This window comes from Denticeps clupeoides, chromosome 14 (assembly GCF_900700375.1).
Source record: "Denticeps clupeoides chromosome 14, fDenClu1.1, whole genome shotgun sequence".
Lineage (NCBI taxonomy): Eukaryota > Metazoa > Chordata > Actinopteri > Clupeiformes > Denticipitidae > Denticeps > Denticeps clupeoides.
Window position 1 is genome coordinate 18940893 of NC_041720.1, and position 27529 is coordinate 18968421.

Sequence of the window (27529 nt, forward strand, 5' to 3'; positions counted from 1 at the left end):
CTAGGCTCTTACAAGGTCATCCTCTAGGATAGACTCTCCCCTCTCTCCTTTCTGGCCATCTAACCCCTGAGGAGAGAAAATGGTAAACTTCAGAAACCATACACACAGTTGTATAAAGATAAAACCTTCTTCTCAGGTCTGAGCAGGGAAAACTTTAGACATCATATAACATGAAAGATGTGGAGCAGTAGTGCAGCTTAGATCTATAGGCTTACAGCAGGTCCTTCCAGGCCCATCTCTCCTTTATCGCCCTTCTCACCAGTCATACCCCGCTCCCCTGTGTCACCCTTGGAGATGGAAGGACAGAGGGATTCATTCCACAAATTTACAGATTAACAACGTAAAAATAATGTCAATGTCACTACAAACAGCACCTTTTCCCCATCATCCCCCGATGGGCCAGTCAAGCCCACATCTCCCTGGTTTAGAAGAAAAATAAGGAATATGAGGCATCAGTAAGACAGAATCAATTCTGTAATTGTGGCTTCAGAAAAAATGTAACTAAAATCTACATACACAGCATTAAATAGGGATATATCTACCTTAAAACCCCGTTCTCCTGGAGCGCCAGGTGGTCCTGGGTGTCCAGGTGGACCCTGTACAGTCAGCACAAAAGGGGCCCAAATTCAAACCATGATATGCATAGCATCATTGGCTAGTAGTGTACTGTCAATGGTTTACTTTGACATACTGACACTGGGAAAATGATTCAGCCTTTCCCACTGCATGGTACCAGCTCTATTCAACATTTTCTTATGTTGGTGACACCATAAAAAGTTCCTGGCTAAAGTTGGTACCAGCCACTTCTGTCACCTTTTCAACAGTTGAGGTAAACGTTCTACAGACAACTGATTGGCTGCTAGCATCTTCACCAGGTACTAGGTACTGTTGTGTTAGTTACTAGATTAACACAACAGTGGTAAAGCCTGATGGCAGAGGAGACAGGAGAGAAGAGTACGCGTTGGAGGAATATCACAGTGTACGTGTTGCAGTAGTGCGAAAAGGGCGAGTGAATCTTTACCTGTTTCATCAGGGTTAAACATTAGGGAATAAACAAGAGGGCATACAAAGAGACAAAGATTAGACATACAAAGAGACAAAGAGGTAAAGGAGCCGAGTCGAAGTATGGTGAACCAAACAATGACAGAGCTCTGACTGTCCCAGTCCACACTCAGTGCAAGAGAAATAACACAAAAAAAGAAAAAATTTATACGTTAAAACTAAAGTGAAGTGATTGTCATGGTGAAACACTGCAGCACAGCAAACAGTGCACACAATGAAATATGTTTGAAATATGTCCAGTGAATTACAAATAGTCACAGCTGGTTTACATTAATGAGTGCTATTGCCCTTTTGTATAAACTGTGTGTTTGTTCGTGACCTCATCCTCAATAAACTTCCAGAGGGCAGCATCTCAAGCAGGGCGTGTGCAGTCTCTCTATGCTAGGGGCTAGGATTCATCTGGTATAGTAATAGTAATATGCATGCCCTCATGAGACAGCAGGTGCTGTAGATGTCCTTTAAGTGAACAAAATGTGTCCTCTGCATTTAACCCTTAGTAAGCAGTGGGCAGCCATTAAAGGTGCCTGGGGAGCTGTGTGTTGGGATGGTACTTTGTTCAATTGAATCCTGGCGATTCAGGAATTGAACCGGCATCCATCCAACTATGGGTCCGCCTCCTTACCCGCAAGGTCCCCAGAGGGGTAGAGAGGGAAGGAGTTTGGAAAAGAACCCTAACATTTAATAAAACAAATTTCCAACATGCAAAACATGAGGAAAGGATTGGAACTTGTAACGGATCCTGTTCAGCCGCCACGCCGAGGAGGACCATTGCAAAAACCCACAAGCTACGACTTGCACACCGTGCTGCGCCCATCGTTTACTGTATGCTTTCTGATCGCCGATTCTCCCTGACTGCCTATGCTGTAGGCATTTATTTCTTATATAGCCCATAATCAAATACAGTTGTAAGTTGCTCTGGATCAGGGCGTCTGCCAAATTACTTAAATGTAAATGTCTCAATGGGCTTTGACTGGTCATACAGTTGACACCCCCACACTTGATCTTTCTGCACACAAGGAAAAACTCCACCAAAAAATCTCTAGGGGAGAGAAAAAAGAAACCTTGTGAAGGAGAGGGATTCCCTTCCAGGGTAGAAAGAGCCTGCAATTGGTTTCAGTGCAGGGTTGGTGATGATTTGGTGCAGTGGTGGAAAAATCCAAAGTGTAGTATAGAACATCTGTGCCAAACATGGGAGGTACTTGGCAGTGCAGAGTAGGTTTCAGTCCAATGTCATGGTATACAATGTATGTCCATTATAATAATATGGGTGTATTTGAAGAGATATGAAGCTTTAGCCAGTATGATGGTGCTGGCTGTGGTGACCCTCTGGTTCGTTGCATGCTAAGTTGTCTCATCAGCAGATCATTGGCTAGGATTCATCTGGTGGTCTCTTCATTGGGTGCTCTGAGCACTTGATTCAGTGCTTCAGAGAGAACAAACAGAAGCAGCGGCAGACGGTGGCATTATACAACTGCTACACAAATACGTGGTTATTGTGGTACATTTGTGCAACGGTGCCTCGGTACCCTAACTAGGACAGCCTAACTAAGGTGAATTTAACACTTTGGATGCTTGACTAGGTGACTGTGTAATAAAGTGGACTTAGTTGAGCTCAACTAAAATGATAGAAATTGAGTATGAAACCCTACCCGGAGAACATTTACAGAAGTTGCCAAAAGTTTGGAGAATAACACAAAGTTTGCAGCTTCTGTTTTCAATTTACATAGACTCCAGAATGTTTTGACGAGTGATCAGATGAATAGCAAATTCCCATGAAAATGAACATTTCAGCCCTGCCACAAAAGGAAACGTTGAGATCATTTCAGTGATACTATCATTAACAAAAGTGAGAATGTTGGCAAGCGCAAGCCTGGAGTTGGTACCAAGACTGAACACTTTAAAAGGAGGGTGATGCTTGAAATCATTGTTCTTCTTCTGTTATCCATGTTTACCTGCAAGGAAACATGTGCAGTCATCATTGTGTTACATAATAAAGGTTTCACAAGCAAGGATATTGCTGGTACTAAGATTGCACCTACATCAACCATTTATCAGATCATCAAAAACCTCAAGGAGAGAGGTTCAAGTACTGTGAAGAAGGTTTCACAATGTCCAAGAAAGTCCAGCAAGGACCAGGACCGTCCTCTAAAGATGATTCAGCTGCGGGATCGGGTTGTCACCAGTACAGAGCTTGCTCAGGAATGGCAGCAGGCAGGTGCACTTTGGACTTTTCCACCATTACCACTGTAGGACATTTGCTCTTCCAAGAACATTTTGGTGAAGAACAATACCTTTTCCAGCATGATGGAGCACCGTGCCATAAGTCTGAAGTGATAACTAAGTGGTTTAAGGAACAGAACATTGCAATTTTGGGTCTGTGGCCAGGAAACTCCCTGGACCTTAAGCCAATTGAGAACTTGTGCTCAATACCTACAAAAAAACAACAAATTCTGACAAACTCCAAGCACTGATTATGAAGGAAGGATTTGGCCAAGAAGATGATTGACAGCCTGCCAGGGCGATTTGCAGGGTCAATAGTGCAGATTTGATTCTTTGCATAAACTTGTAATGAAACGTATAAAATATTTTGAATTATACTTCAAGACACCACAGAAATAACTGACAAAAAGATCTTAAAACAAGCAGCAAATTTGTGAAAACAAGTATTTGTGTAATTCTCAAACTGTACAGCTCTAGTCTACCCTACTCACAATACGTTAGGGATATTATGAGAGACTTAGTGGATGTCACACATATGGTGTTTGTTTCAATTCAGACATTTTTGATAGACACACCTCATTTTGTGTTTTCCATACAATGGTCTCTGTGACCAGGTGGGCCTTATATTGGGGCCAATACCAAGAGACAACCTTTCTCAATGTGGCATCAATTTCAACATTCTGTGGGTATAAGAAGCTGGTATTGTCACCTGGCCATGGTGCACCTTCAGGTCGGTGGCAGGCAATCAGATGTTGATCATGAACTTGGTTTGTCTCAATGTGTCATTAGCAGACTTGCATCCAAACACAGAACTACTGGCAGAGTTCATGACAGACCCAGGAGTGGAGCCCCATGAGTGACAGACTGCAATGATGACCAGTACCTAAAGACCTATGCACTCAGACATCGTTATGCAACTGCCACACAGGCCCATTTATGAGAAGCGAGGGGCCCTAGGGTTTCCAGACAAACCATTCACAACAGATTTGACCGCTTTGGTGACTTGCAGGTGACTCCAATGACACCAAGACACCGCCGTGAACGTTTGTAGTGGGCACAAGACCAAGTGACCTGGTCCATGCACCAGTTGTCTACCGTTGGGTGTCGGCTCAGCTTTCACAGAAATGATGGTAGTCAATGTTGCTGGAGAAGGTGAGGTGCACCCCTGACCTGAACCCTATAGAGCATGTCTGGGACCAGTTGAAGTCTGAGTGATCGTACCCCACCCCCACGTGACCTGGGAGAACTGCGTGTAGCACTTGTGGAACTGTTTGGGGGTGTTATTTGGATTTTATACATTGAATGTTTACAAATATAATTTTGGTGCCCTCAGTGCAGATACAGTTCTGCAACACACTTTACCAGCCTTGACCTCCTTCCTGTAGGCATCTCCAAACAGTTCAAGATGGGTACCACTATAATGAGGACATTCTCTGGGTAGTTGCTGTCACAGTCATACATGCAGAGTAGAAGACTTAGCACACACCCTTGAAAAGATCCAGTGTTAAGGCTGAGGGCTGTGTAGAGATGGGTACCAGCTATGACAGCCTCTTATCCAGCAGTTGATGAAGATGTCCAATTTCCAGTAGCTTTGTTATAAGTAAAAAATCTCCTACATAAACCTACAATTACTTTTGCTGTTTGCTTGTTTTTAGTGCTTGGATTGTGTTTTGTTTAGTTAGATTTTGTTGGTTTAGACTGGATAAATGTGGATATTCAGCATATGTCCATACATATTTAAAGGGGATTTAAACCATTTAAATTGCAGCAACTCTGTGCTGCCCCTGCTATCAGGGCACACAGACTCCAAGTGTGAATTGTGTTCTTCCTTGTTCTTCTTCATTACTAGGTCATGTTTGGAATGACAGTGTAACCAGTAAGTTAAGAGTTAGAGTTTTTATTAATACTTAGTGGTCGGGTGTGGTTTGCAGTTGGTCAGGGTGGGTTGCCTTAGATGCCAACTTCCCACTTCCTGTTCACATCTTGTGTAAGCTCCTCCTTGTACCACAGCTTGTATTTTCTACTTACATACTAATTGAAGATATGTGAAGTAGCTAGTGGTAGCATGGCACACTCTTTTTCTTTGGTTTGTCGTTTATATACTGTTGTTTATATACTGGGATTATATACTGATCCTGGTGAGGAGGGTTTGCCTTTATTAGTTTGATGCTTTGTTATTGAAACCACCCAACAAAATGACATTTCTCTTGTTGCTAGCTTTTGTATGTCCTGAGACACAGGTATAATTCATGTGCTTTTATTATGTATATGTTGTATTTAAAAGTATATTGTGTTATTTTGTGTTAATTTGTGTGTGTGTTTCAGAACTTGCCATTGCTGTTTTGTCTGCATGTAGCTTTGTTGATTATTTTTTATCTTGTATGAGTTATTACTATGGTTATTTTGGTTGGTTTTATTTCTTTTCTTTTTGTTCATGTTATGGGTAATGGCTGTCTTGAGTAATGGCTGTCTGGATTCATATGGGCTTGTATTCTTGGCTACTGGTTAGTCCAATAGTTATTTCCTGAATTATTTAATATTGTTTTTCATATAATATTCTATCAATAGAAACTAGAGAACATGGTGCTAGGAGGAGGAGGGAGTATGGCAGTCTCTTTTCTGCACTGCATGCCATGCATTAGCCATAGATTTTTTTGAACACAATCTGTCTGTTTTTTGGGTTGCAGAGTTATAGTGTTCTTTTATGATGTATCACTTTAGAGATTGGCGCACTTGGTATTTTGTACCCGCAGCGGTGGCCTAGCGGGTAAGAAAGTGGACTCATAATTGGAAGGTTGTGGTTTCAATCCTGAACAGCCAAGGTACCACTGAGTAAAGTACCCGTCCCTGCACACCAGTGTTGTAGTCAAGCTCACTGAGACATTGTTGAGACTTGAGGGAGCAAGACTGAGACAAAGTGACACTAAGGTGAGACCAAGACCTTGACCAAAAATAGACTAGGGCTAGAATCAACATCACATTACTCAGATCGGCTGTAGAGAAAAAAGGCATTGCTGTCATTACTCATTAAAATTGTATTTTCCACATTTCTCTCATTTAAAATTTCCCAGATTTGTCAGTTACGAGGCCTGATGGAAAATAATATTCTCAGAAGTCCTCTCCTATAACCATTTTTATCAGACCTTGTCAAAGGAAATAGATGGGATGTACCAGAAAGATGTTCATATTAAGTCTCTTAAATCAGGGACAGAGGCCTTGGGTAAGCTATGAATATAGCTTTCAATTGAAGACAGTGGACATTGAGTGTCAAATGTTCATTGACACTCAAATTATTAGTGATTGTTAAAATTATTATTAGTAACACAGTCCCCTGAAGTACAATCATCTGGATAAAAAAATCCTGTGCACACAAGTTATTTAAAATATTTTACTCTAAATTAATTTACATCTCTAAAAACTTAAGCTACATGGAGGTCTCATTTTGGAATGTCATACAATGAAATTATTGCTGCTTTAGCACATAGACACGGAATTCTAATCAGCCAGAGTCATTTTCCTAGCCTGTTTGGTGCCCACAACTCCCCTCCCGAGCTTATTATGAGGTGCCGCTCCAGCTGCTCAGTGCACCTCCTATCCAAAAATCTCCGCCCGTTGCTCCCTCTCCTTGCTCCGTGGCAAGGAGCACCTCACAAATGGAGGCAAATGGGCGTGTGCACACACACACACAAAAAAAACATTGCGTACAATTTCAGATTTTATTTGACAACTTCTCTATGATGCGATGTGCATGATGTGTGTAGACTGTGAAGTGCTGGCAGTGCCTGTTACAATGTAACATTGTAATAAATAATGATTCTGTACTGTGAGGATGTGCTGTTTTCCCATCAAGACCGCTATGTGTGACACCAAGACCAAATAAAACCACAAAAAATTGATCTCGAGACCTCTGTTTTTCTGTTTTTAACCCAACACCCTTGGTGAGCAGCGTGTTAGGACGATACCTTGATCAAGGGGACCTCAGTGGCACCTTGGCAGGTCAGGATTTGAACAAGCAACCTACAGCTAACTGTGCGTTACCCCCTTATCCCCTTCCTTATCCCTTAGGCCACCACTGCCATCACATGCACACACACTTGGCATCAAAACCAATTAGTCAATTAGTTGTGAGTATGCTGTATAGATAAAAATGCAAGCACTGAGGAGTAGTTACCGAGGTAGTGATGGTTCGAATAGCCTGCCAAACAGATGACAAAATTCAAGAGATTTTTTGCCATGTATCTAATAAAGGCTGCCTCTAGTGTCAGCTTCTTAAAAGGGGCTTAATCTTCAGTACCTGAACGGCTTCTAACAATTTATCACTAAAGTCAGTGACATCACTGGAGCCTTTTCCCCCAGGTGAACCCTGTCAGAAAGAGAGTAGACAGGCAGAAAGAGCTTTAAAACATTTAAATCATATTTTAAAGTTTTGGAACACTCCTTTGCATGCCAACGGAGGTCCGTAGCAGTGGCACCATGCAATTGAAGAAACAATACAGTAGTTCAAGAGAGAATCAACCTGAATACAGTTCTATATACTGATGCTCTGAACAGGTAAACATGACGGAAACTGTGCACCATGGCAAAAAAACAAACATTTAATTTAATACTTTTTTACTGGCTATCTCATGAATACTAATGGCTTTTTGTATCTGACGTGCATTTGTCATTAATTTTAAGGGTTTTAGCACATAGGAAAATGTTTGTGGTTGTTGCTCACCATGTCACCCTGAGGTCCTTTGTCTCCCACATCTCCTTTCTCTCCCTGTGACGGAAGGCAAAGGACAGTAGTTAGGCCCTACCCAGTTTATAAAATAAATCTCAAATTAAATGAAAGTTTGTGGGGCATGCACCCGAGGTATTTAAGAAGCCCAAATCATTGGATAAACGACTGGTTGATTAAATGAGCCAGAAATGAAACAGAAAAACAGGAAAACAAGAGCAATGGTATTTTCCACAGCCAAGCAAATGCGAACAAGTGCTGATGGAACTCGTCATGAAAATACTAAAACCACAAATAAATGTAGCCATGTACTGAATTTATGGTCTTATTTTCTTTACTTACTTTGATGGGAAAATACCTGTAATATGCTTTTATTTAATTATCAAAGTCAATGTGTTGTAGCTGGGACTGGAAAGGTTGGAACACTGTCAACATGATAGAAGCCTATCGAAACAAAGAGGCATTGGAAAACCTGTGATGCTGGCATGTCTGCCATTTCATTCCAACTGTATAGAAAACCATGAGAGTTTGAGGTGGCCTGGATAAGATGACAACGGAACTATTCGGCAGGAACTATTCACAGTTCAGATAATTCTGGGCTCTGTGGGTTTTGTTTTAGGTTGTGGTAATGATGTTGATGTGTTTCAAATACTGTTTCTTGTTCATGCACCTGTGCCTGGGTCCTCCCCTTTCTTGGTGTTGTCACAGGTGGCAAAGACAAAGTGCAAGCATCCCAGAGCACTGAGAGAGCAAAGTTTGTGATATTGTGATGTATGTAAATGTATGAGGGGAACAGCCATGTTGAGTCAGTGACATGCTGAGAAAAGCAGCAGAAGCAGGAGGGCTGGGATCCACTAGTTGTGTGCACTTGGAGTGGAGTGATGAAGGCAGGCAGAGAGGAAAGGGGATTGGGAGTGTGGATGCTCGAGGTGAAAAAGGGTTATCATTCAGTGGCAGTGGGTTGTGGCAGGGTTTACCATGGCGTGGTTGTGGAGGAATACGACTGATGAAAGGGGTGTTTTCAGGGCTAGGTTGGCAACAGCAAGGTCAGAATGTTTGGTGTATGTGTAGGCAAACTCAACAAACAGTCATGGCCAAAGGTTTTGAGAACTACACAAATAATGGTTTTCAAAAAGTTTGTGATCTGTCAGTGTTTTTAGATCTTTCAAAGGTTTTCAAAGGCTTTTATTGAAAATGACACCAAGTTTATTCAAACAGTCAATATTTGCAGTGTTAGTCCTTTTATTTCAAGACCTGCAATTCGGCCTGGAATGCTGTCAATCAACTTCTGGGCCAATCCTGACTGATTTGTCAGAATTTGTGAATGTCACTTTCACGTGTTCTTGGGTGGTTGGGAGAAGTTGCTGCTGGATGTTTTCGTACCATACTTTATTCATGGCTGTGTTCTTAGGCAAAACTGTTAGTGAGCTCAATCCTTTGAATGAGAAGCAGTCCCACACACAAATGGTCTCAGGATACTTTACTGTTCGCACGAGACAGGACTGATGGTAGAGATCACCTTTTCTTTACCGTTAACGAAAGGATTGCTGAAATGATCTCAGCAGGTCCTTTTGTGGCAGGGCTGAAATGCAGTGGAAATGTTTTTCATGGCAAAAAATGTATTTGCCATTCATCTGATCACTCTTCATAACATTCTGTAGTACATGCAAATTGACATAATAAAAACGGAAGAAGCAAACTTTTTGAAAACCAGTATTTGTGTCATTCTCAAAACTTTTTGCCACAACTGACAACTGTACAAGTGCCTGGGAAACATCAGACCTCTCACCTTCAATGCTGGCTGACCATCTATGCCTCTTTCTCCCTGAGGGCCTTGGGCACCCTTCTCCCCCTAAAGCCCAGCAAAAAATCTTCAGCTGGCAGGTTCTCTTGTATTTATATTATCACACATTAAAAAATTAAATGTAGAAACATACAATTTCATTAAACAATGGTGTGGTTGCAGTACTTCTAGACAGATTAACTGACCTTCATCCCTGGATGCCCGTGCAATCCAGGTGGGCCCTGCGATCCCACTTCACCCTGATGCCAGATGAGGGCTCAAACTTTTTTAACAAACAGTATGTCATACACATCCATATTCATTCTCCTAAACATCTAAACATCTATAGGATGTCCTATACTCTACTATACTCCTACTCTCCACAATAAGATCACAGGATGTAAGAAAAAACAATGCTGCTTTCAGCTTTGTGTGTGTTAACATGTAGCTTAATGTTGTTTTATACATAAAACAAGTTCATATGGTTTTGTTTGCTTACACCATGCTGCATTACATTTACATTTACAGCATTTATCAGACGCCCTTATCCAGAGCAACTTACAATCAGTAGTTACAGGGACAGTCTCCCTGGAGCAACTTAGGGTTAAGTGTCTTGCTCAGGGACACAATGGTAGTAAGCGGGATTCGAACCCGGGTCTTCTGGTTCATAGGCGAGTGTGTTACCCACTAGGCTACTACCACATTAGGGTTTCAGGTAAATTGGTTAGAACAGGGAGAGGTCAGAAAACCACACAGAAGGATGGGGTCTTTTTCTATTTGGCCATAAAATATTTCATTTCACCTTTATAATGATACCTGTTAATGGGTGAATGGCAAAGATGCTGTGCAGGAATACAAATGTATGAACCAAATTACCCAAAAGAGAAGAGAAGCTTTTAATCTACTAACCCAGAGACAGACAAGATTTAAACACCCTTTTATACTTTGTTCATACCTTTTTAGACATTGGAATACTAGAAAAATCTTTTGGATAATGAACACTTTGTAACTTTACCATTTCTGCATGCTGTAGCCCCATCATTGTACATACGTAAAAATACTAAGGTATTTTATGATATATTTCACTCACTCACTCACTCACTCACTCACTCACTCACTCACTCACTAACTTCAGATCAGGGTTGCTCTGGGACATTAGGTACAGTGCAGGGACTCACCCAAGAGGCACCACCATATGGCCCTCTCATTATGTATTTCATTTCAATTAAATTTATATTTATGGTATGTCTGTTTTTGTAGTTTTGGGGTTTGTGCTCCTACCATTTTCCCTGGCAGGCCTCTCTGCCCCTGAAATTGGAGAATTTATTTTTTCAATGCACAAATCTGGTAACCAGTCCCTTCATCAGGAATGGAAAAGAACAGCAGTGAACATCACATTTGGGGTTCACAGCTACATATGTATTGCAGGACAGTTTTTTCACCACAATTAAATAAAATCCCACATCAGTGCCATCCTGTGCTTGGTGAGCAGAAATCTGTTTGCTTCTTAAATTACAGAATAAATATGTGACAGTGTCTTAATGGGTGCTAATCAGGGCCCAACCAACCTCTATTAGAAAGGACTGAGAGAAAATATACAGAAAATATACAAACATGTGGTAGTCCTCATTTGCAGCTGACATAGCTGTGGGGATCTTTTTGTCTACCATTTTATTGTTGTTGTCTCTTAAATAAAATAAAAAATAAACTTGGGTCCAGAGATCCTTACCAGTGGTCCGGGGGAGCCACGGGGCCCGTCCTTTCCTGTGTTTCCAGGAGGTCCTCTGGGGCCAGGCAAGCCAGGAGGACCTGGTGGGCCAGTCTTGCCCTGGTCACCCTTAAAGGAGAAGGCTTAAACATCAGACTACAGTGATGCCTACAGTTTTGTGGTGGCCACACTTCCTCGCCCTAAACCAGATAGCAACACATATTCCAGGAGAGGCAGTAGTTAAAAATATAAACATACTTTTGATCGTCCCTGTTATCTGTATAAAAAAAGCAAGGCTGAATGTAATTTTGTCAATGTAGCCTATGTAGGCTACATAGGATGTAGTGTAAGTTAGGAGACATTACTTAAAATATCTTATTATATTGCATGCCAAACCACTCCTTCGTCATCCTGTGTCAGTGTGGCAGAACCCATTGAAGGTACACTTTTTCACCCATTCATTTAGATAGGACCCTGTTCTTGTATACCTTCAGGATGCGTCTCTGGAAGCTGGGCTGGTCAGCAGTGATAAAGCTGTGGTCATAATGGGGAAATACCATCTGACCGCCATCACAGCAACAGGATAAAAAGGAGAGGAAAAAGAAGACAGAAGATAAGAAGATTAAGAAGGAAAAGAGATGAGAGCGATCATCACTCAGCTCTGTGATTAGGGTTGGATACTGAAAGCCAATTCTGGCAGTCCTTGTCTGTATATTGCTTGGATGAAAACATATGCCAAATGAACATAAGGGATATCATAGATAAAAAATATTTCAAAAGACTTTATTCAAAGAGATCTTTCATGGAAGGAACAACATAGAGTCAGTTTACCTGGCCCGGTCCCACCCTGGAGCCAGTCCTGGGGTTGGGGCCTGTGGGCGAGTGCCTGGTGGCCAGGCTTTCGCCCATGGGGCCCGGCCAGTACCAGCCCGAATCAGATACATGGGCTCATCCAACTGTGGACCACCCGCAGGAGGAAGTTGAAGGGTCTGGTGCAATGTGGATCGGGTGTCAGACCGAGGCGGGTCTTTGACGCTCTGATCCCCGGACAAGGAAACTGGATATTGGGACATGGAACATCACCTCTCTGGCGGGGAAGGAGCTTGAGCTTGACACATAGCATTGGCTCTGGAACCCAAGTCCTCGAGAGAGGTTGGACTCCTTTGCTGGAGTTGCTCTGGGTGAGAGGCGGAGGGCTGTTGTTGACTATTTGTTAGCCCCAAGACCCTCAGCCTGTTTTTTGGGGTTTACCCCAGGGGACGAGAGAGTAGCTTCCCTGCACCTTCAGGTCAGGGAATGGGTCATTTTTGTTGTTTGTGCTTATGCGCCAAATAACAGCTCAGAGTACCCACCCTTTTTGGAGTCCCTGGGACAAGTGCTAGATACCATTGTGTCCCTGAGCAAGACACTTAACCCTAAGTTGCTCCAGGGAGACTGTCCCTGTAACTACTGATTGTAAGTCGCTCTGGATAAGGGCGTCTGATAAATGCTGTAAATGTAAATGTAATAGTGCTCTGACTGGGGACTCCATTGTCCTGCTGGGGGACTTCAATTCTTATGTGGGGAATGACAGCATGACCTGGAGGGGTGTGATTGGAAAGAACGGCCCACCAGATCTGTACTTATGTTTACATTTACATTTACAGCATTTATCAGACGCCCTTATCCAGAGCGACTTACAATCAGTATTACAGGGACAATCAGTATTACAGTGTCTTGCTCAGGGACACAATGGTAGTAAGTGGGATTCGAACCCGGGTCTTCTGGTTCATAGGCGAGTGTGTTACCCACTAGGCTACTACCACTACTACCACTACGAACATAAGGATGCTCATCAGTACACTTAGTACCAGGGCAGCCTAGGTTGCAGGTCGATGAATGACTTTGAGCTGCAGCCATATGTTTTGGACACTCGGGTGAAGAGAGGAGCGGATCACCACCTGGTGGTGAGTTTGATCAGATGGCAGGGGAAGATGCCACGTAGACCTGGCAGACCAAAACGTATAGTGAGGGTCTGCTGGAAACGCCTGGCAGAAGAACATGTCACGATGGTCTTCAATTCCCACCTCTGGCAGAGCTTTGACCGCGTCCCAATAGCAGCAGGGGACATTGAGTCCAAATGGACCTTGTTCCGCTCTGCGATTGTTGAGGCGGCTGTTGCTAGCTGTGGTCGCAAGGTGGCCAGTGCCAGTCATGGAGGTGGAGGACACCAGAGGTTAGGGGAGCCACCAGGCTGAAGAAGGAGGCCTACAGGGCATGGCTGGTCTGTGGGTCTCCGGAAGCAGTAGACAGGTACTGGACGGCCAAGCGGGGTGCAGCAGTGACAGAGGCAAAATCTGGGGCATGGGAGGAGTTTGATGAGGCCATGGTTCTGGCAAACCATCCGATGCCTCAGGAGAGGAAGGCAGCAACTTGCTCACACTGTTTACAGTGGGGATGGGGAGCTGCTGACATTGACTGGGGCTATAGTGAGGCGGTGGAAGGAATATTTTGAGGAGCTCCACAATCCCACTGGTGTGCATTCCGATGAGGAACCAGAGCTGGGGTGGTGGTCCCCGTTTTTAAGAAGGTGGACCAGAGGATTTGTTCCAACTATAGGGGCATTACACTCCTCAGCCTCCCTGGAAAGGTCTACTTCAAGGTACTGGAGAGGAGGGCCCAGTCGATAGTTGAATGTGTTTTTTGTCCTGGCTGTGGAACTGTGGGCCAACTCTTTACCCTTGCTAGGGTGATGGAGGGAGCATGGGAGTTTGCCCGACCAATCCACATGTGTTTTGTGGATTTGGAGAAGGGGCACCCTATGGTATGGGGTGGATGGCCTTTTGTTACGGCTCCAACTCCCTCTCCTCTTCACCCACCAGCTCTGCGGTGCCACGCCATGGATCATTGATGGGAGAATTGTGTACACCGTCAAAGGGATCCTGGACTCTCGTCACTGGGGTTGTGGTCCACTTGGCTGGTTATGGCCAGAAGAACAATCCTGGATCCCAAGCCACATAATTCTGCACCCATTCCTGGTGGCTGAGTCAGAGGCTCCACTGGGGATACTGACTCCACTGGGGGTACTGTCACATGATTCCACTCACGTGACAGGGTGAAGCCTTTTGTAGTTCAGTCATTGAATGCCTTTCTTAGGAATCAATGACCCAGTTCTACTCATCTCAAAACCTGAAAGTAAGATCGTTCCTCTCCTTGCCTGTTTTCCTGTCCTGCCTGCTTCCTTTCCCATTCCTCATTCTGTGTTCCTTTCCCAAGAGTCAACATCCGTGGATGCCTCAGCTTCAGCTGGCTTCACGCTCGCAGACTAGATTCGTAGAAATTCACCTGCCTCCTTGCGCCTCTCTCCACAACTGGGTTGTCATTTCCATGTACAGACAACATCCATTCCAGTGGACAAATTTCTCCACATGTTATTTAACCACACATTCTGTTTTCTTTTCCACTTCATTGTAAAGAAAATGTGTGCAATGGTCGCTTTGTCTTTTTCTACCAGTCATCTGATAACCCACCACCATATATCTATAACCCACCACAAGCATTAATATAAATATACAGTACAGGCCAAATGTTTGGACACACCTTCTCATTCAATGTGTTTTCTTTATTTTCATGACCATTTACATTGTTAGATTCTCACTGAAGGCATCAAAACTATGAATGAACACAGTTATGTACTGAACAAAAAGTGGAGACCTGGTCTCCACAGTCACCAGACCTGAACCCAATCGAGATGGTTTGGGCTGAGCTGGACCGCAGAGTGAAGGCAAAGCTGTCAACAAGTGCTTAACACCTCTGACACCAAGACTGTTGGAAAGCCATTTCAGATGACAACCTCTTGAAGCTCATTACTTCACATAACCCCACCTGTGTTCATTCATAGTTTTGGTGCCTTCAGTGAGAATCTACCAATGTAAAAGGTCATGAAAATAAAGAAAACACATTGAATGTGAAGGTGTGTCCAAACTTTTGGCATGTACTGTATGCCGATTATACTGTGGTCTTGTCATGTCATGTCATGTCATGGTGTCTTGTTAAGTACTGGTTTGGGATCTTGTTATGTGTATTAAACCCCACTGTTTGTTATAGTTGTGTAAATGCGTCCATACTTCCACTAAGTCCCCGTGTCTAAGAATGATATGATGAATGTGATTTTCAACATTAAAAAATAAACATGGGTTCCTTGGTAAATTAAAAAACATGTTTTTGAGGAACCCAAATCAGTGCAGAGTGTCACTATGGCACCTGCATGTGTGAACTGTGTGAGGTCAGAGACTGTAAAAACGGTGGGCTTTATATGTTAAAATTAACAAGGTATCTCACATCCTGTGTGATTTTTGTTTTGGATCATCACTCTACCTCTACTTGCTTTTGTGTTGTGTTATGCATTAATGATGATTAATGTTTGACCACCAGAGAATTCCACTTACCCTGGGATCAGCATCTCTTTGGTCACCCTACAGAAGGGGAGACAGAAAATATAAATTTTCACAGCGAGGCATGTCATCAGCTTCTTATAGAGATATGTGTAATATAAAACTCCTCTCTGTGTCCAGGGTGTCCAGTTTTACACACCTTTTCTCCTTTTGGCCCCACCAGACCCTGCAATGACCACCAGAATATGATTTACCCTCAGATTGTCGTCAGAGTGCATAAAAAAAACCTGCATGTTTCCTTGTAGCACATTCATTTTGAAATGGCTCATTTCAAAAACACATTTTATTTCAAATCGCCATGCTTGTGCAGATCATATTGATGTGAATATCAGGCATTACTTAACATTAAGTACATTTTTTCCACCTTATAATGTTGGTCATGTGACCAACTTCAGCTGACTAGCTAATCATGGAAAATAAATCTTTCCCATTAAGGCATAATACATATTAACAGATAATCTGTGGTATCTGCTGTACTATCAGATATTGCTACTGGTGCGATGATCTACAGCACAAGGCCAACGTCATCACTCCAGTCCTGATATTGCATGGTCTGCAATTGTGGTCAGAATTTTACATCATGGTCTTGGACAAACAGCAAAATTGGTTATTAAAATGCTGTAAGCAATACAATGAACAGCCAACAATTTCAATTCTCCTCTGATGAAAAACATGTGTGAAACTGGGGCCTGGAGAGGATCTTAATGGAGGCAGCAGATGTCTGTATAGCAGACAGGCCAATATCAGGTTTAATACACTTCAGGTGGGGAGAGTGCCCCTTGGTCATTTTAAGGACCTGTGGCCTATGACCATTTTCTGAACATTCATACTTATCCTTCTCTTTTTAAACAGAGCTACCCTCATCGAGTGATGGAAGGTTCTAATGGGAAGGTTGCGAGTTCAAATCCCAAACTGCCAAGGTACCACTGAGGTCCCCTTCAGCACTGTACCGTGCCCACACACTGATCCCTGAGCCCCTTTCATGGCTGTGTGCTGTATGAGTTTCACAATGATAATCACTTCACTTTCACTCAAGAGCTGGTGAGAATACTCCAACAACACTACCTTCAGCTACTGACAGGACATCCTTCCTGAGATAAAAATGCCTCAAAAATGTCACCTGCCGCATTTTGAAAAAAAAAAGTAAAGAGTAAAGCGATATCTGATTTCCCTTTTGACCTGGTGAACCCTGTGAAGAAAATTAAGAGATGAATCCATAAACATGAATCTACTCAGTTCATTCCATTAGAAGTTGCAACCTCCCACCTCAAAGCTCTGCAGGCTGGATGAACACTTCTGGCATTCAGAGTAGTGTTAGAGTAGTTGTAGTGTGGAAGAAAAATGTATCACCTGAACTTCTCATGTGTTATTTGACCACAACCTTTGGTCATGAAACAATCAGAAGACAACTGTGCATCTTATGTCTGACCTTGTTGACGCAAAAGCTGAACATAAGCTGATAAGGGGGACCTTGATGGGCGCTGCTGTCCTACCCTGCCCACAGTGGTATAAATATGCTTGTGAACTTACTAACGGGTGGGAGTTCTTCTTGCGAGTCCCCCCCATGGCCATAAACTTGGATAATCAACTTGGTTAATACACTTGGATAATCAATTCAATTGACTTTCTTCATTTTGCAGCTCCCCAGATGGGAAATTTCCCACAACAATTGTCATCATGAACAGGATCCGTGTGAATCCGCCAGGATTAGAGTTTCAGAGTGACTGGGGCTGCGGTCAGTGTCCTTGGCTGATTCCGCCCGGGAGTTTCCTTTTTTTGTTGTCTGGGGACATGAGTCTGTTAAGCTAAAATATTCCACCTCTCAAACATTTTATTAAAACTGTAGAATCTAGAAAATTAAGAAATCCAAAACCAAAATGATAAGATAAATAGCGTATTTGCTTTATTCTGTAGTCAACTGAATTAATCCAAATAAGGGGGTGTCACTTTTCTTCTTTGAAAACAGAGTACCCTGGGGAGCAAGAACAATCTTGGAGATTGAGTGTGAAATTAGGGTGTGAGAAAAAAACGGATTTTCCGTGAATCAAGTGTGAACCTTTTTTAACAAGATCAAAAATTATTCAAGTGTGAGTTAAATAAGGCAAGACTAAAAAAAAAAAAGTAAAACGAGAGATATGTGAGCCATTTGTGCGAGATTCAATTAAAGATTGATTTTTCAAATAAAGAAAAAAAAAACAAAAAACCCTTGTGAGCTTGTGGGAATAAGACCAGAAAATATGGGAAATAAAAATAGGAAAAGTTACACTCCTACAAGTTCTGAAAAATGGTGGATTATGTGTGTGTGTGAGCGCAGATGTGGGTGTAAGAGCACAGAACTCGCATGCGCAGATTTTGTCCCTCTCTCTCTCTGATGTGTATGAGTGTGTGAGAAAGAGAATATCAGACTGTGTAAGTTGTGAGTAAGGTGTGTGTTTTCGTGGAGGACCGGAGTTCTGATGAGTTCCATCACCGGGTTGACTGCAGTGCTGTTAAGAGGTGGGGTTCACGTTTCTCTAACTTCCTGTCCTATACTCGTCATTCCGCTCAACCCTGCATTGTCAGCTTTCGCCTGCTGACACTCCAGCCTGTGTGTGTGTGTGTATGTGAGCGTCTTCACGCATTGGCAGACCTTATCTCTCCTTCTGGTGTGTATGTGTGTGTGGGGCGCCTCTCTCTCCGCTACAGGAACAACAGAAACTACCACAGCGCGATGACATCACTGCTTTGACTCCACAGGAGAAATCCACCATCAGAGCAGCTGCCCCATACGAGTTGGATGCCTCTCCATCATCTGGACAATAGGACCCTCAACTGCAAACCATGGATGACTGAAGATCTTCTGAACTCTTCAAGCACCTCCCAAATGCAGATTGAGGGGGTGCAGCCTTGTCCAGAGCCGTGAATGTTTTCATCAGAGAAGACATACACACATTCCACACTCCACACTCTCCCCAAACACACTGATACACGCATACACTCCCTGCACATACACTCACATTTACAGGGGTGTGAAAAACGATTTGCCCCCTTCCTGATTTCTTATTCTGTTTGTCACACTTAAATGTTTCTGCTCATCAAAAACTGTTAACTATTAGTCAAAGATAACATAATTGAACACAAAATTAAGGTTTACGTTATTAAGGGAGAAAAAAAAATCTACATGGCCCTGTGTGAGAAAGTGATTGCCCCCTTGTGAAAAAATAACTTAACTGTGGTTTATCACAGTTCAATTTCTGTAGTCACCCCCAGGCCTGATTACTGCCACACCTGTTTCGATCAAGAAATCACTTAAATAGGAGCTACCTGACACAGAGAAGTAGACCAAAAGCACATCAAAAGCTAGACATCATGCCAAGATCCAAAGAGATTCAGGAACAAATGAGAACAAAAGTAATTGAGATCTATCAGTCTGGTAAAGGTTATAAAGCCATTTCTAAAGCTTTGGGACTCCAGCGAACCACAGTGAGAGGCATTATCCACAAATGGCAAAAATATGGAACAGTGGTGAACCTTCCCAGGAGTGGCCGGCCGACCAAAATTACCCCAAGAGCGCAGAGACAACTCATCCGAGAGGCCACAAAAGACCCCAGGACAACATCTAAAGAACTGCAGGCCTCACTTGCCTCAATTAAGGTCAGTGTTCACGACTCCACCATAAGAAAGAGACTGGGCAAAAACGGCCTGCATGGCAGATTACCCAGGCGCAAACCTCTTTTAAGCAAAAAGAACATTAAGGCTTGTCTCAATTTTGCTAAAAAACATCTCAATGATTGCCAATACTTTTGGAAAAATACCTTGTGGACCGACGAGACAAAAGTTTGAACTTTTTGGAAGAAAGTAACACAGCATTTCAGAAACAGAACATCATACCAACAGTAAAATATGGTGGTGGTAGTGTGATGGTCTGGGGTTGTTTTGCTGCTTCAGGACCTGGAAGGTTTGCTGTGATAGATGGAACCATGAATTCTACTGTCTACCAAAAAATCCTGAAGGAGAATGTCCGGCCATCTGTTCGTCAACTCAAGCTGAAGCGATCTTGGGTGCTGCAGCAGGACAATGACCCAAAACACACCAGCAAATCCACTTCTGAATGGCTGAAGAAAAACAAAATGAAGACTTTGGAGTGGCCTAGTCAAAGTCCTGACCTGAATCCTATTGAGATGTTGTGGCATGCTAGAAAACCCTCAAATAAAGCTGAATTACAACAATTCTGCAAGATGAGTGGGCCAAAATTCCTCCAGAGCGCTGTAAAAGACTAGTTGCAAGTTATCACAAATGCTTGATTGCAGTTATTGCTGCTAAGGGTGGCCCAACCAGTTATTAAGTTCAGGGGGCAATTACTTTTTCACACAGGGCCATGTAGGTTTGGATTTTTTTTTCTCCCTAAATAATAAAAACCATCATTTAAAAACTGCATTTTGTGTTATCTTTGACTAATAGTTAAATGTGTTTGATGATCAGAAACATTTTGTGTGACAAACATGCAAAAGAATAAGAAATCAGGAAGGATGCAAATAGTTTTTCACACCACTGTATATTGTACTGTGGGTTTTATTTTATTGTGTTGCCACAGCATTTTGATGACCAATATGATGCTGTATTATTTTTTTTCATGATTTAAATGATGGCATAGCATTCATCCGGTGTTTGAAGCCTTTTTAAAGGCAGAAATTAATGTGCCATGTAACGACTCCCCTGTTAATACTCCTATTCCTGTAAAGAAATACAGGCCTCCCCCCGCTTAGCCAGAGTGGAGATTTGTTCAAGATTTGACCTCTGTTAACGCTGCTGTTCAAGCACGCACCCCCTCTGTACAAAATCCTTACACCTTGATGGGAAATATTCCCAAGTCTAAGTGGTTCACGGTCCTTGACCTTTCAAATGCATTTTTTTCTGTCCCTGGTCACCCTGATTCTCAGTTTTGGCTTGCGTTTCAGGTTGATGGGAAGAGTTATACCTTCACAAGGAAGTCTCAGGGCTATTGTGAATCCCCCCACAGTATACAACCAAGCTCTGGCAGCTTCATTGTCTTCTTTTTCTCCGCCCTCAGATTCTGCATTACTCCAATATGTAGACGATTTGCTGTTGGGCAGCCCCACCCGTTCTGCCTGTGTGCAAGACTCTGTTGCTCTCCTGCACCACCTGGCGGCAGAAGGCCACAAAGCCAGTCGCTCCAAAATGCAGTTTGCCTCCATATCAGTTATATGTCTAGGTCATATTATTAGTGAAAAAGGCAAAGGCCTCTCATCCAAACACCTCACAGCCATCCAACAAGCTCCTCGCCCTGTTACTGTAAAACAGTTGTTGTCATTTATTGGCCTTTGTTCCTACTGTAGAATGTTTGTTCAAATTTTTTCCAAATTCTGCAAGCCTTAAACTGCCCTCACTCATTCTTCTCAGTCTTCTCAGGTATTGTGGAACCCTGATGCAGAGAAGGCCCTCTTAGCTTTAAACAGGCCCTGCAATCCCCACCCACATTAGGTTTGACCGAGCCCTCCAAAAATATGGCCGTATGACCTCTGTTCTCCTACAACCACATGGTGATTTGCTGAGTCCTGTAGCTTGCATTCTTTTAGTTATTTATTTATTTGTTTGTTTGTTTTTGGGAGGGGCAACTTGCTTTTTTAAGTAAAGATGCTACACGGGTTTTTGATGCAATTTGGATGTTACTTTATCAGCAACTGTTAATTTCATGTTTTTTCCTTAATTTGAAAAAAAAAAAAAAAAAAAAAAAAAAAGTCAAGGTAGTGTGGCAGTATTCACAAATACGATGAAATTTCCTGTATATAAAAATACTTTCACTACTGGGACCTGTTCAACTTTTGCAAGATATTGTAAGGTTTTCTCAATGTTAGGGTCAAGAAATTTGCCTCTCTTCACCTAGCAACCCTTCTCCCCACAGAACATGAAGGGGAATATATCTGACCTTTTTTGTCATGCTCTCCTAGGCCTGACTTCTTGACAGTCCACTTGATTATCCTGAATTTTCTCTTTGTGGATGGAATCGGCTTTCCGCCTACCTGATGGTTCTTCTTGCATTGGGTATGCATTCTGTGATGCCCACTCATGCCCAGATATGGGTCTAAATTGGGTTAAAGCTCTACCTTATTTCCTGATGTACATAAGAATGAGGAAAAAGCAGCATAATTGGGTTAGGTCCATATGAAATCTTGTTTGTAATGCCACCTAACACAGGCCCCCTCCAGAGGGACTTCTCCATTGAACACTGCCCTGTGTGAAAATGACATGTTAACCTATTGTGTGTCTCACCAAACAACTGTCATATATTCATTCCCAGTTGTTGCCGCCCTTCCACAACTATCTGAGATCCAACTCTATCACTTCCAACCAGGAGACTTTGCCCCGACCAATAACAGCTCACACAGCAGTCAAGATCGCAGACTGAGCCACATGGATCCATGTGTCCCACCAGAAAGCCCTCTAACCTGAGCAAACAGCGAACCCGAGCAAGGTCAGCAAAGGAAACTTGTGTCCTTACTGCAACACGTAGCATGCCAAGCTACCAACCCAGCTCATCATGGATCTACCTCGCCCCTGGCACCCTTTTCGCATATATGGCTGAAAGAACCATGTCCTTTCTCCTCATCAGCTTCATCACTACACCCCCCATCCTTCTGTGGCATGAATACTTCTGTTTACCCTCTGTCATGAAGAATGCCATATTCCCGATGCCATATTAATCATGCTTACTGGTCTCTCATACAAGTGTGTTTTCCCATTAACTCTTCATCCACCATTTCAGTTCCACTAACTAGCTTGTCCTCCAAGGGACATAGAGCAGATGACTGGTAGATGACTTCAAAACCCTCGGTGCTAAATTGAAAGAACACTAAAATATATTTGGAAAATATAGAAATCTAGCCTCCATTTGCATGGCCCTTACTGTATTCCCTTTGTTTTAATTCTCTGTGGATGCTGTTGCATCCCCTGTTTTAGAGCATTGTTTTAACAGGATTATTGATACCGCCTTAGATCTAAAAGTTCCTCACCTTCTCTATTCCCAACAGACCCCAGACCCCTGATGACAATGATGTAACTCTTGTTTATAGGAATCAATCCTGCTTTGAATCTGACACCTCCTCAGATGAGAATGATGCATACATATAGGTGTATATCTTGATTGCTTTTTTTTTTATTATTATTGTTTTTAGTTTTAATGCAAGTGCCTGTGATGAGTAACCTTATACCCTTGCTGGAATTATATACTTTTATGTTTCTGGTTGTATGTTATGTTACTTCATTATTTTGCATTAATTTACTGCTTGCCATATAATCATTTTTTATTAGTATCATTATTATTCTTTGATTTTTTTGTTATTATGCTGTCACAACCGCTTGCTGACAGGGGAAGGAAGTGCAGAAGCAGGACATGCTGGGAAGGGGTTTTATTTCAAATAAACAATAAATAAATGCAAATAAACAATGCACGGTGGCCGAAAAGGGAAATAAAGGGGAATAACTTAAACTAACCTGCAGGTGTGTGCCGATTGCCAGATCTCAAAACATAAACACAGTCACTCACGGAAGTCAAATTCATGACCGAGTTCACGAAAATGCCATTCCTTCCGAAGGGGCGGAAATCTCCGGCTTTCATGCACTGTCAATATTGGGTACAGGTGATGAGCCCAGCTGCAGTCAATCCTGACATATGCACTTATGTAATTATGTACTCCTCACCTTACATTTGGGTCATATACATTTTGTCCCTATTGTGGTGATCATGATAATGATCAAAAAGGGGGAAATGTGGAGGAAAAATGTATGACCTGAACTTCTCACGTGTTATTTGACCACGACCTTTGGTCATGAAACAATCAGATGACAACTATGTATCTTATGTCTGACCTTGTTGACACAAAAGCTGAACATAAGCTGATAAAGGGAAGGTTCTGTGACCTTGATTGGCACTGCTGTCCTACCCTGCGTCACCCACAGTGGTATAAATATGCTTGTGAACTTACTAATGGATGGGAGTTCTTCTTGCGAGTCCCCCCCCATGGCCATGGTAAATAAACTTTGATAATCAATTCAATTGACTTTCATTATTTTGCAGCTCCCCAGACAGGAAATTAGTGCGCCCAACATTCGCTTGTGATGTATTATCTGGAATGATCAAGCCTCACACCGACTCATTCACGTCCGCTTAAATGCTTCCTTGACAACCATCTCTTTGTCAAATTGTAAGAGAGCACACCACTCAAACCCTGAGGCATTGGTGGCCTAGCAGTTAAGGAAGCATTATCAAAAGGTTGCCGATTCGAATCCCGATCTGCCAAGGTGCCACTGAGGTGCCACTGTGCAAAGCACCACCCCCACACACTGCTCCCCGGGCACCTGTATTGGCTGCCCACTGCTCTCCAAGGGTGATGGGTTAAAAGCAGTGGACACATTTTGTTGCGTGCACCGTGTGCTGTGCTGTGTTTCACAATGACAATCACTTTCACTTCATGTTTCCAGGATTCCAGTGTTGCCATGTACCCCTCCAATGGCCCATCCCAATCACCATCCATCAGCTGCAGCATGCCAGCCTGCCATCCTGGGGACCGGGTCTACACCTGGGGTTTTCCCATGCCCTCTTGAGTTAAGAAGCACTGCCGATTCTATCTCCTGTCCCGATAGTCAGTCAGCTCGATCTTCCACATCTCCCACCTGTGCAAGGCAGTCACATCTCCTCTGCTGCCCTTTCCTCCTCGTCCTCCCCCTCCCTGACAGGTGGACAGCACCTTCACGTTCACTGTCTGCAGGCTCTTGAACGTCCGGCAATGGGTAGTGCCTTAAGTCATTTTGGTCATTGTAAACTCATTGTTGAACTTGTTTCACTTTGTAAGCATTATCTGGATTGATTCAGCCGTTTCTTTCCCCTGGCTTTCCATGATGAAGTCACTGCAAAACTCAACAAACTGATCAAGCTGAGCATAATGGAGTGGATTGATGCCTCATCTTGGGTCTCCAACCTGGTGCTGGCACTTAAGAAGTCAGGGGATCTTCGGCCATGCATGGACCTCATATCAGTTAACACTACTGTCATTCCTGAAAAGTACCCATTGCCTACTGTGGAGAAACTGGCTGTGCAGTGGAGGAACTATTCTGCTATACACTGATGCCTTTCATCCTCAGCTCTACTCATAGTTGCTTGCAGAAAACCATATCCACCATTTTTGCTGCAGTTTTCTGGGTAATGGTTGACATTGTGGTGCATTGCCCAACCCCTGCATCACATGATGAGCACCTGGATTACAAGATCCTGGCCACAATCTTACGCTGGGGCTGAATGGGGACGAATGAGTCTTCACTGTGGCAGCGGTTGATTTTGCCTGTCTATAGAGGGTATTAGGCCTTTATATTCTAGTGTGGAGGCTGTTCTACACCTCCCTGAACCCTCCTGTCAACAACAACATTTATTTCATATGAAGCCCATAATCACACACAGTATGTCTCAATGGGCTTTGACGGGCACTACAGCTGACACCCACTCACACCCCCCTTTGCACAAAAAGATAAAAAGAAAGAAAGAAACCTTGGGAAGGAGTGAAACAGAGAGGGACCTGGACTTCCAGGGTATATTGAGCCTGCAATTGATGTCAGTGCAAGGTTGGTGATGATTTGTCCAGGAAAAGAAAAAAAGTCCAACAGGTACAGTGGTGGAAAAGTCCAAAGATCAGTATAGATGACGTTCGGAGGTACTGAACAGTGCAGAGTAGGTTTTAATCCAGTGTCATGGTGTATTTTGCATGTTCATTATAATGCTACTGGCCCATTTGAAAATCCCTGAAGTTTTAACCGTTACGGTGGTGGTGGCTGTGGTGACCCTCTGGTACATTTCATGCTGAGTCGTCTTATCAGCAGCTCATTGCCAGGAACCAGGATCCCTCTGCTGGTCTCATTGGACTCTGGAGGTGGTTTGGGCATTTGATTCAGTGCCTCAGAGAGAAAAAACAGAAACAACAGCAGACAAACAGTGGCATTGTACAACTGGTATAGAACTATGTGGTTATAGTGGTACATTTATGAAACAGTGGCCAGGTTAGCTTCCTTTCCAGCCAACTTGCATGTTAATGACTGTTAATGACTGCATTTCTCCCTCGATACTCTGAAAACCGGGGCCCCATGGGCCTGGTCCCTGGCCTGCTCCTCAGCAGTCCGTTATCTAAAAGCCCAACTTTCCTTTCCACCTTTGCAGGCTCACTTTAAACTGTCGTGTCCCACATGTCTGACCTGTGATGCCTCTGGTGCAGTGCTAGGTGCTGTCCTTTCTCAGTGCCGGTGTCGTGACCCAGCACAGGCGATTGTGTAAGGATAAGACGATAATGTTGTGTTGTAGCTCTCTGGACCCTCAGAGAAAGATCAACCTTTTCTCCATTCCCGCTTCATATGTGTTTCGAAGTGGTAGAAAGAACACTCGCCGCTTCTATTGGTTGCAAGAAAATACGCCAAGGCAGTGTGTCGCACTCTGTAGATCAGGTCACCACGGTCACTACCAGCACTACTTTTTAACAAGAATTTTTATACCGGCACCAGAAAATCACCAAGCAACAGCATTATGATATAATCGGTTTTAGTTCTGCACAGCATCAATGCAATATCATCCACGACTGCATCGCTATACATAAATTATACAACCCTAAGAGGAAGGCAATTCTTGGGGTCGGATAGGGAGTCAGAGATGACTCCATGTATAATTTGATTGTATCAGGGATTGGTGGATTGGTGCCACTTCATCCAAGGATTTGGAGTGTAATACAATTACATATGGTCCAGCTCTGAATCAGTTCAATGGCATCTTACTTTCAGTAGTAAACTCAGGACGTTTTTCTAGAAAAAAAATTGTGGTAGTTGGTGTGATTGTTTTTTATCTGGGGTATGAGCACATTTTATTGCACATGTGATCAAAAAGTAAAATACTACTATTACCCTCACTTGTCAGTGCCCAAGGAGATTCTGGCCATCTGATCAACTCTGCCTTGATGATTCCTTGTTAATCACTACTATGAAGAGTAGTGATTTTTTTGTTCATCTGCCTCCTGTCTTTTGTATTAGTTGGTCATTTGTATTTTGTCATCTTAAGCTGCTGCCTGTGCTGAGAAACTGAGTCAACACTGCATCTCCTCCTGCTTTACCCTGCATAAGTGCTGCAGACTCTCTCTTTGCATTAGTAATTGATATTGAAGTTGCCTTTATTGTCATTGTCATTAACATATAAGTGTTAGACAGTACATACTGAAATGAAATAACGTTACTCCAGAACCTGGTGCTACATGTAACTTTTAAACAATTTTAAACAGACAAACTGGGCTACATGGGCAACAGAACAGTGCAAGGGAGTGCAAGAGTAACACAGGCATTGCAAAAGTAACAAAAAGTCAGTGAGACAGCCAGCGCTAAAATAGTGTAATGAGTAATAAATGTGGAAAGTAAAATAGTGCAAATACTGCTGTGCAAAATTGAACAGTGCATTAATAGATAATATTAGACATGTGTTGTTAATGTTGTTGAAAGTTCCTGAGTGTTCAGGTGTCTGATGGCCTGTGGAGAGAAACTATTCCACAGTCTGGCCATGAGGGCTCAAATGCTTTGGTACCTTT

At 42.9% G+C, this 27529-nt stretch overlaps 1 protein-coding gene across 5 annotated transcripts in view; it reads right to left on the minus strand.

Moving 5' to 3' along the window:
* LOC114802901 (collagen alpha-1(XXV) chain-like) overlaps positions 1-27529 on the minus strand; it is a 60199-nt gene that overhangs the window by 11138 nt on the left and 21532 nt on the right. For all 5 annotated transcript variants that reach the window (XM_029002036.1, XM_029002035.1, XM_029002037.1 and 2 more), the window contains 14 exons: positions 16066-16092; positions 15921-15947; positions 11982-12053; positions 11515-11622; positions 11067-11093; positions 9992-10045; positions 9792-9854; positions 8000-8044; positions 7577-7645; positions 7454-7477; positions 543-596; positions 375-419; positions 216-287; positions 13-66 (listed from right to left, as the gene is read on the minus strand). In XM_029002036.1, coding sequence (XP_028857869.1) covers positions 13-66; positions 216-287; positions 375-419; positions 543-596; positions 7454-7477; positions 7577-7645; positions 8000-8044; positions 9792-9854; positions 9992-10045; positions 11067-11093; positions 11515-11622; positions 11982-12053; positions 15921-15947; positions 16066-16092 — 741 coding nt within the window. The remainder of the gene's footprint in view (positions 1-12; positions 67-215; positions 288-374; positions 420-542; positions 597-7453; positions 7478-7576; positions 7646-7999; positions 8045-9791; positions 9855-9991; positions 10046-11066; positions 11094-11514; positions 11623-11981; positions 12054-15920; positions 15948-16065; positions 16093-27529) is intronic.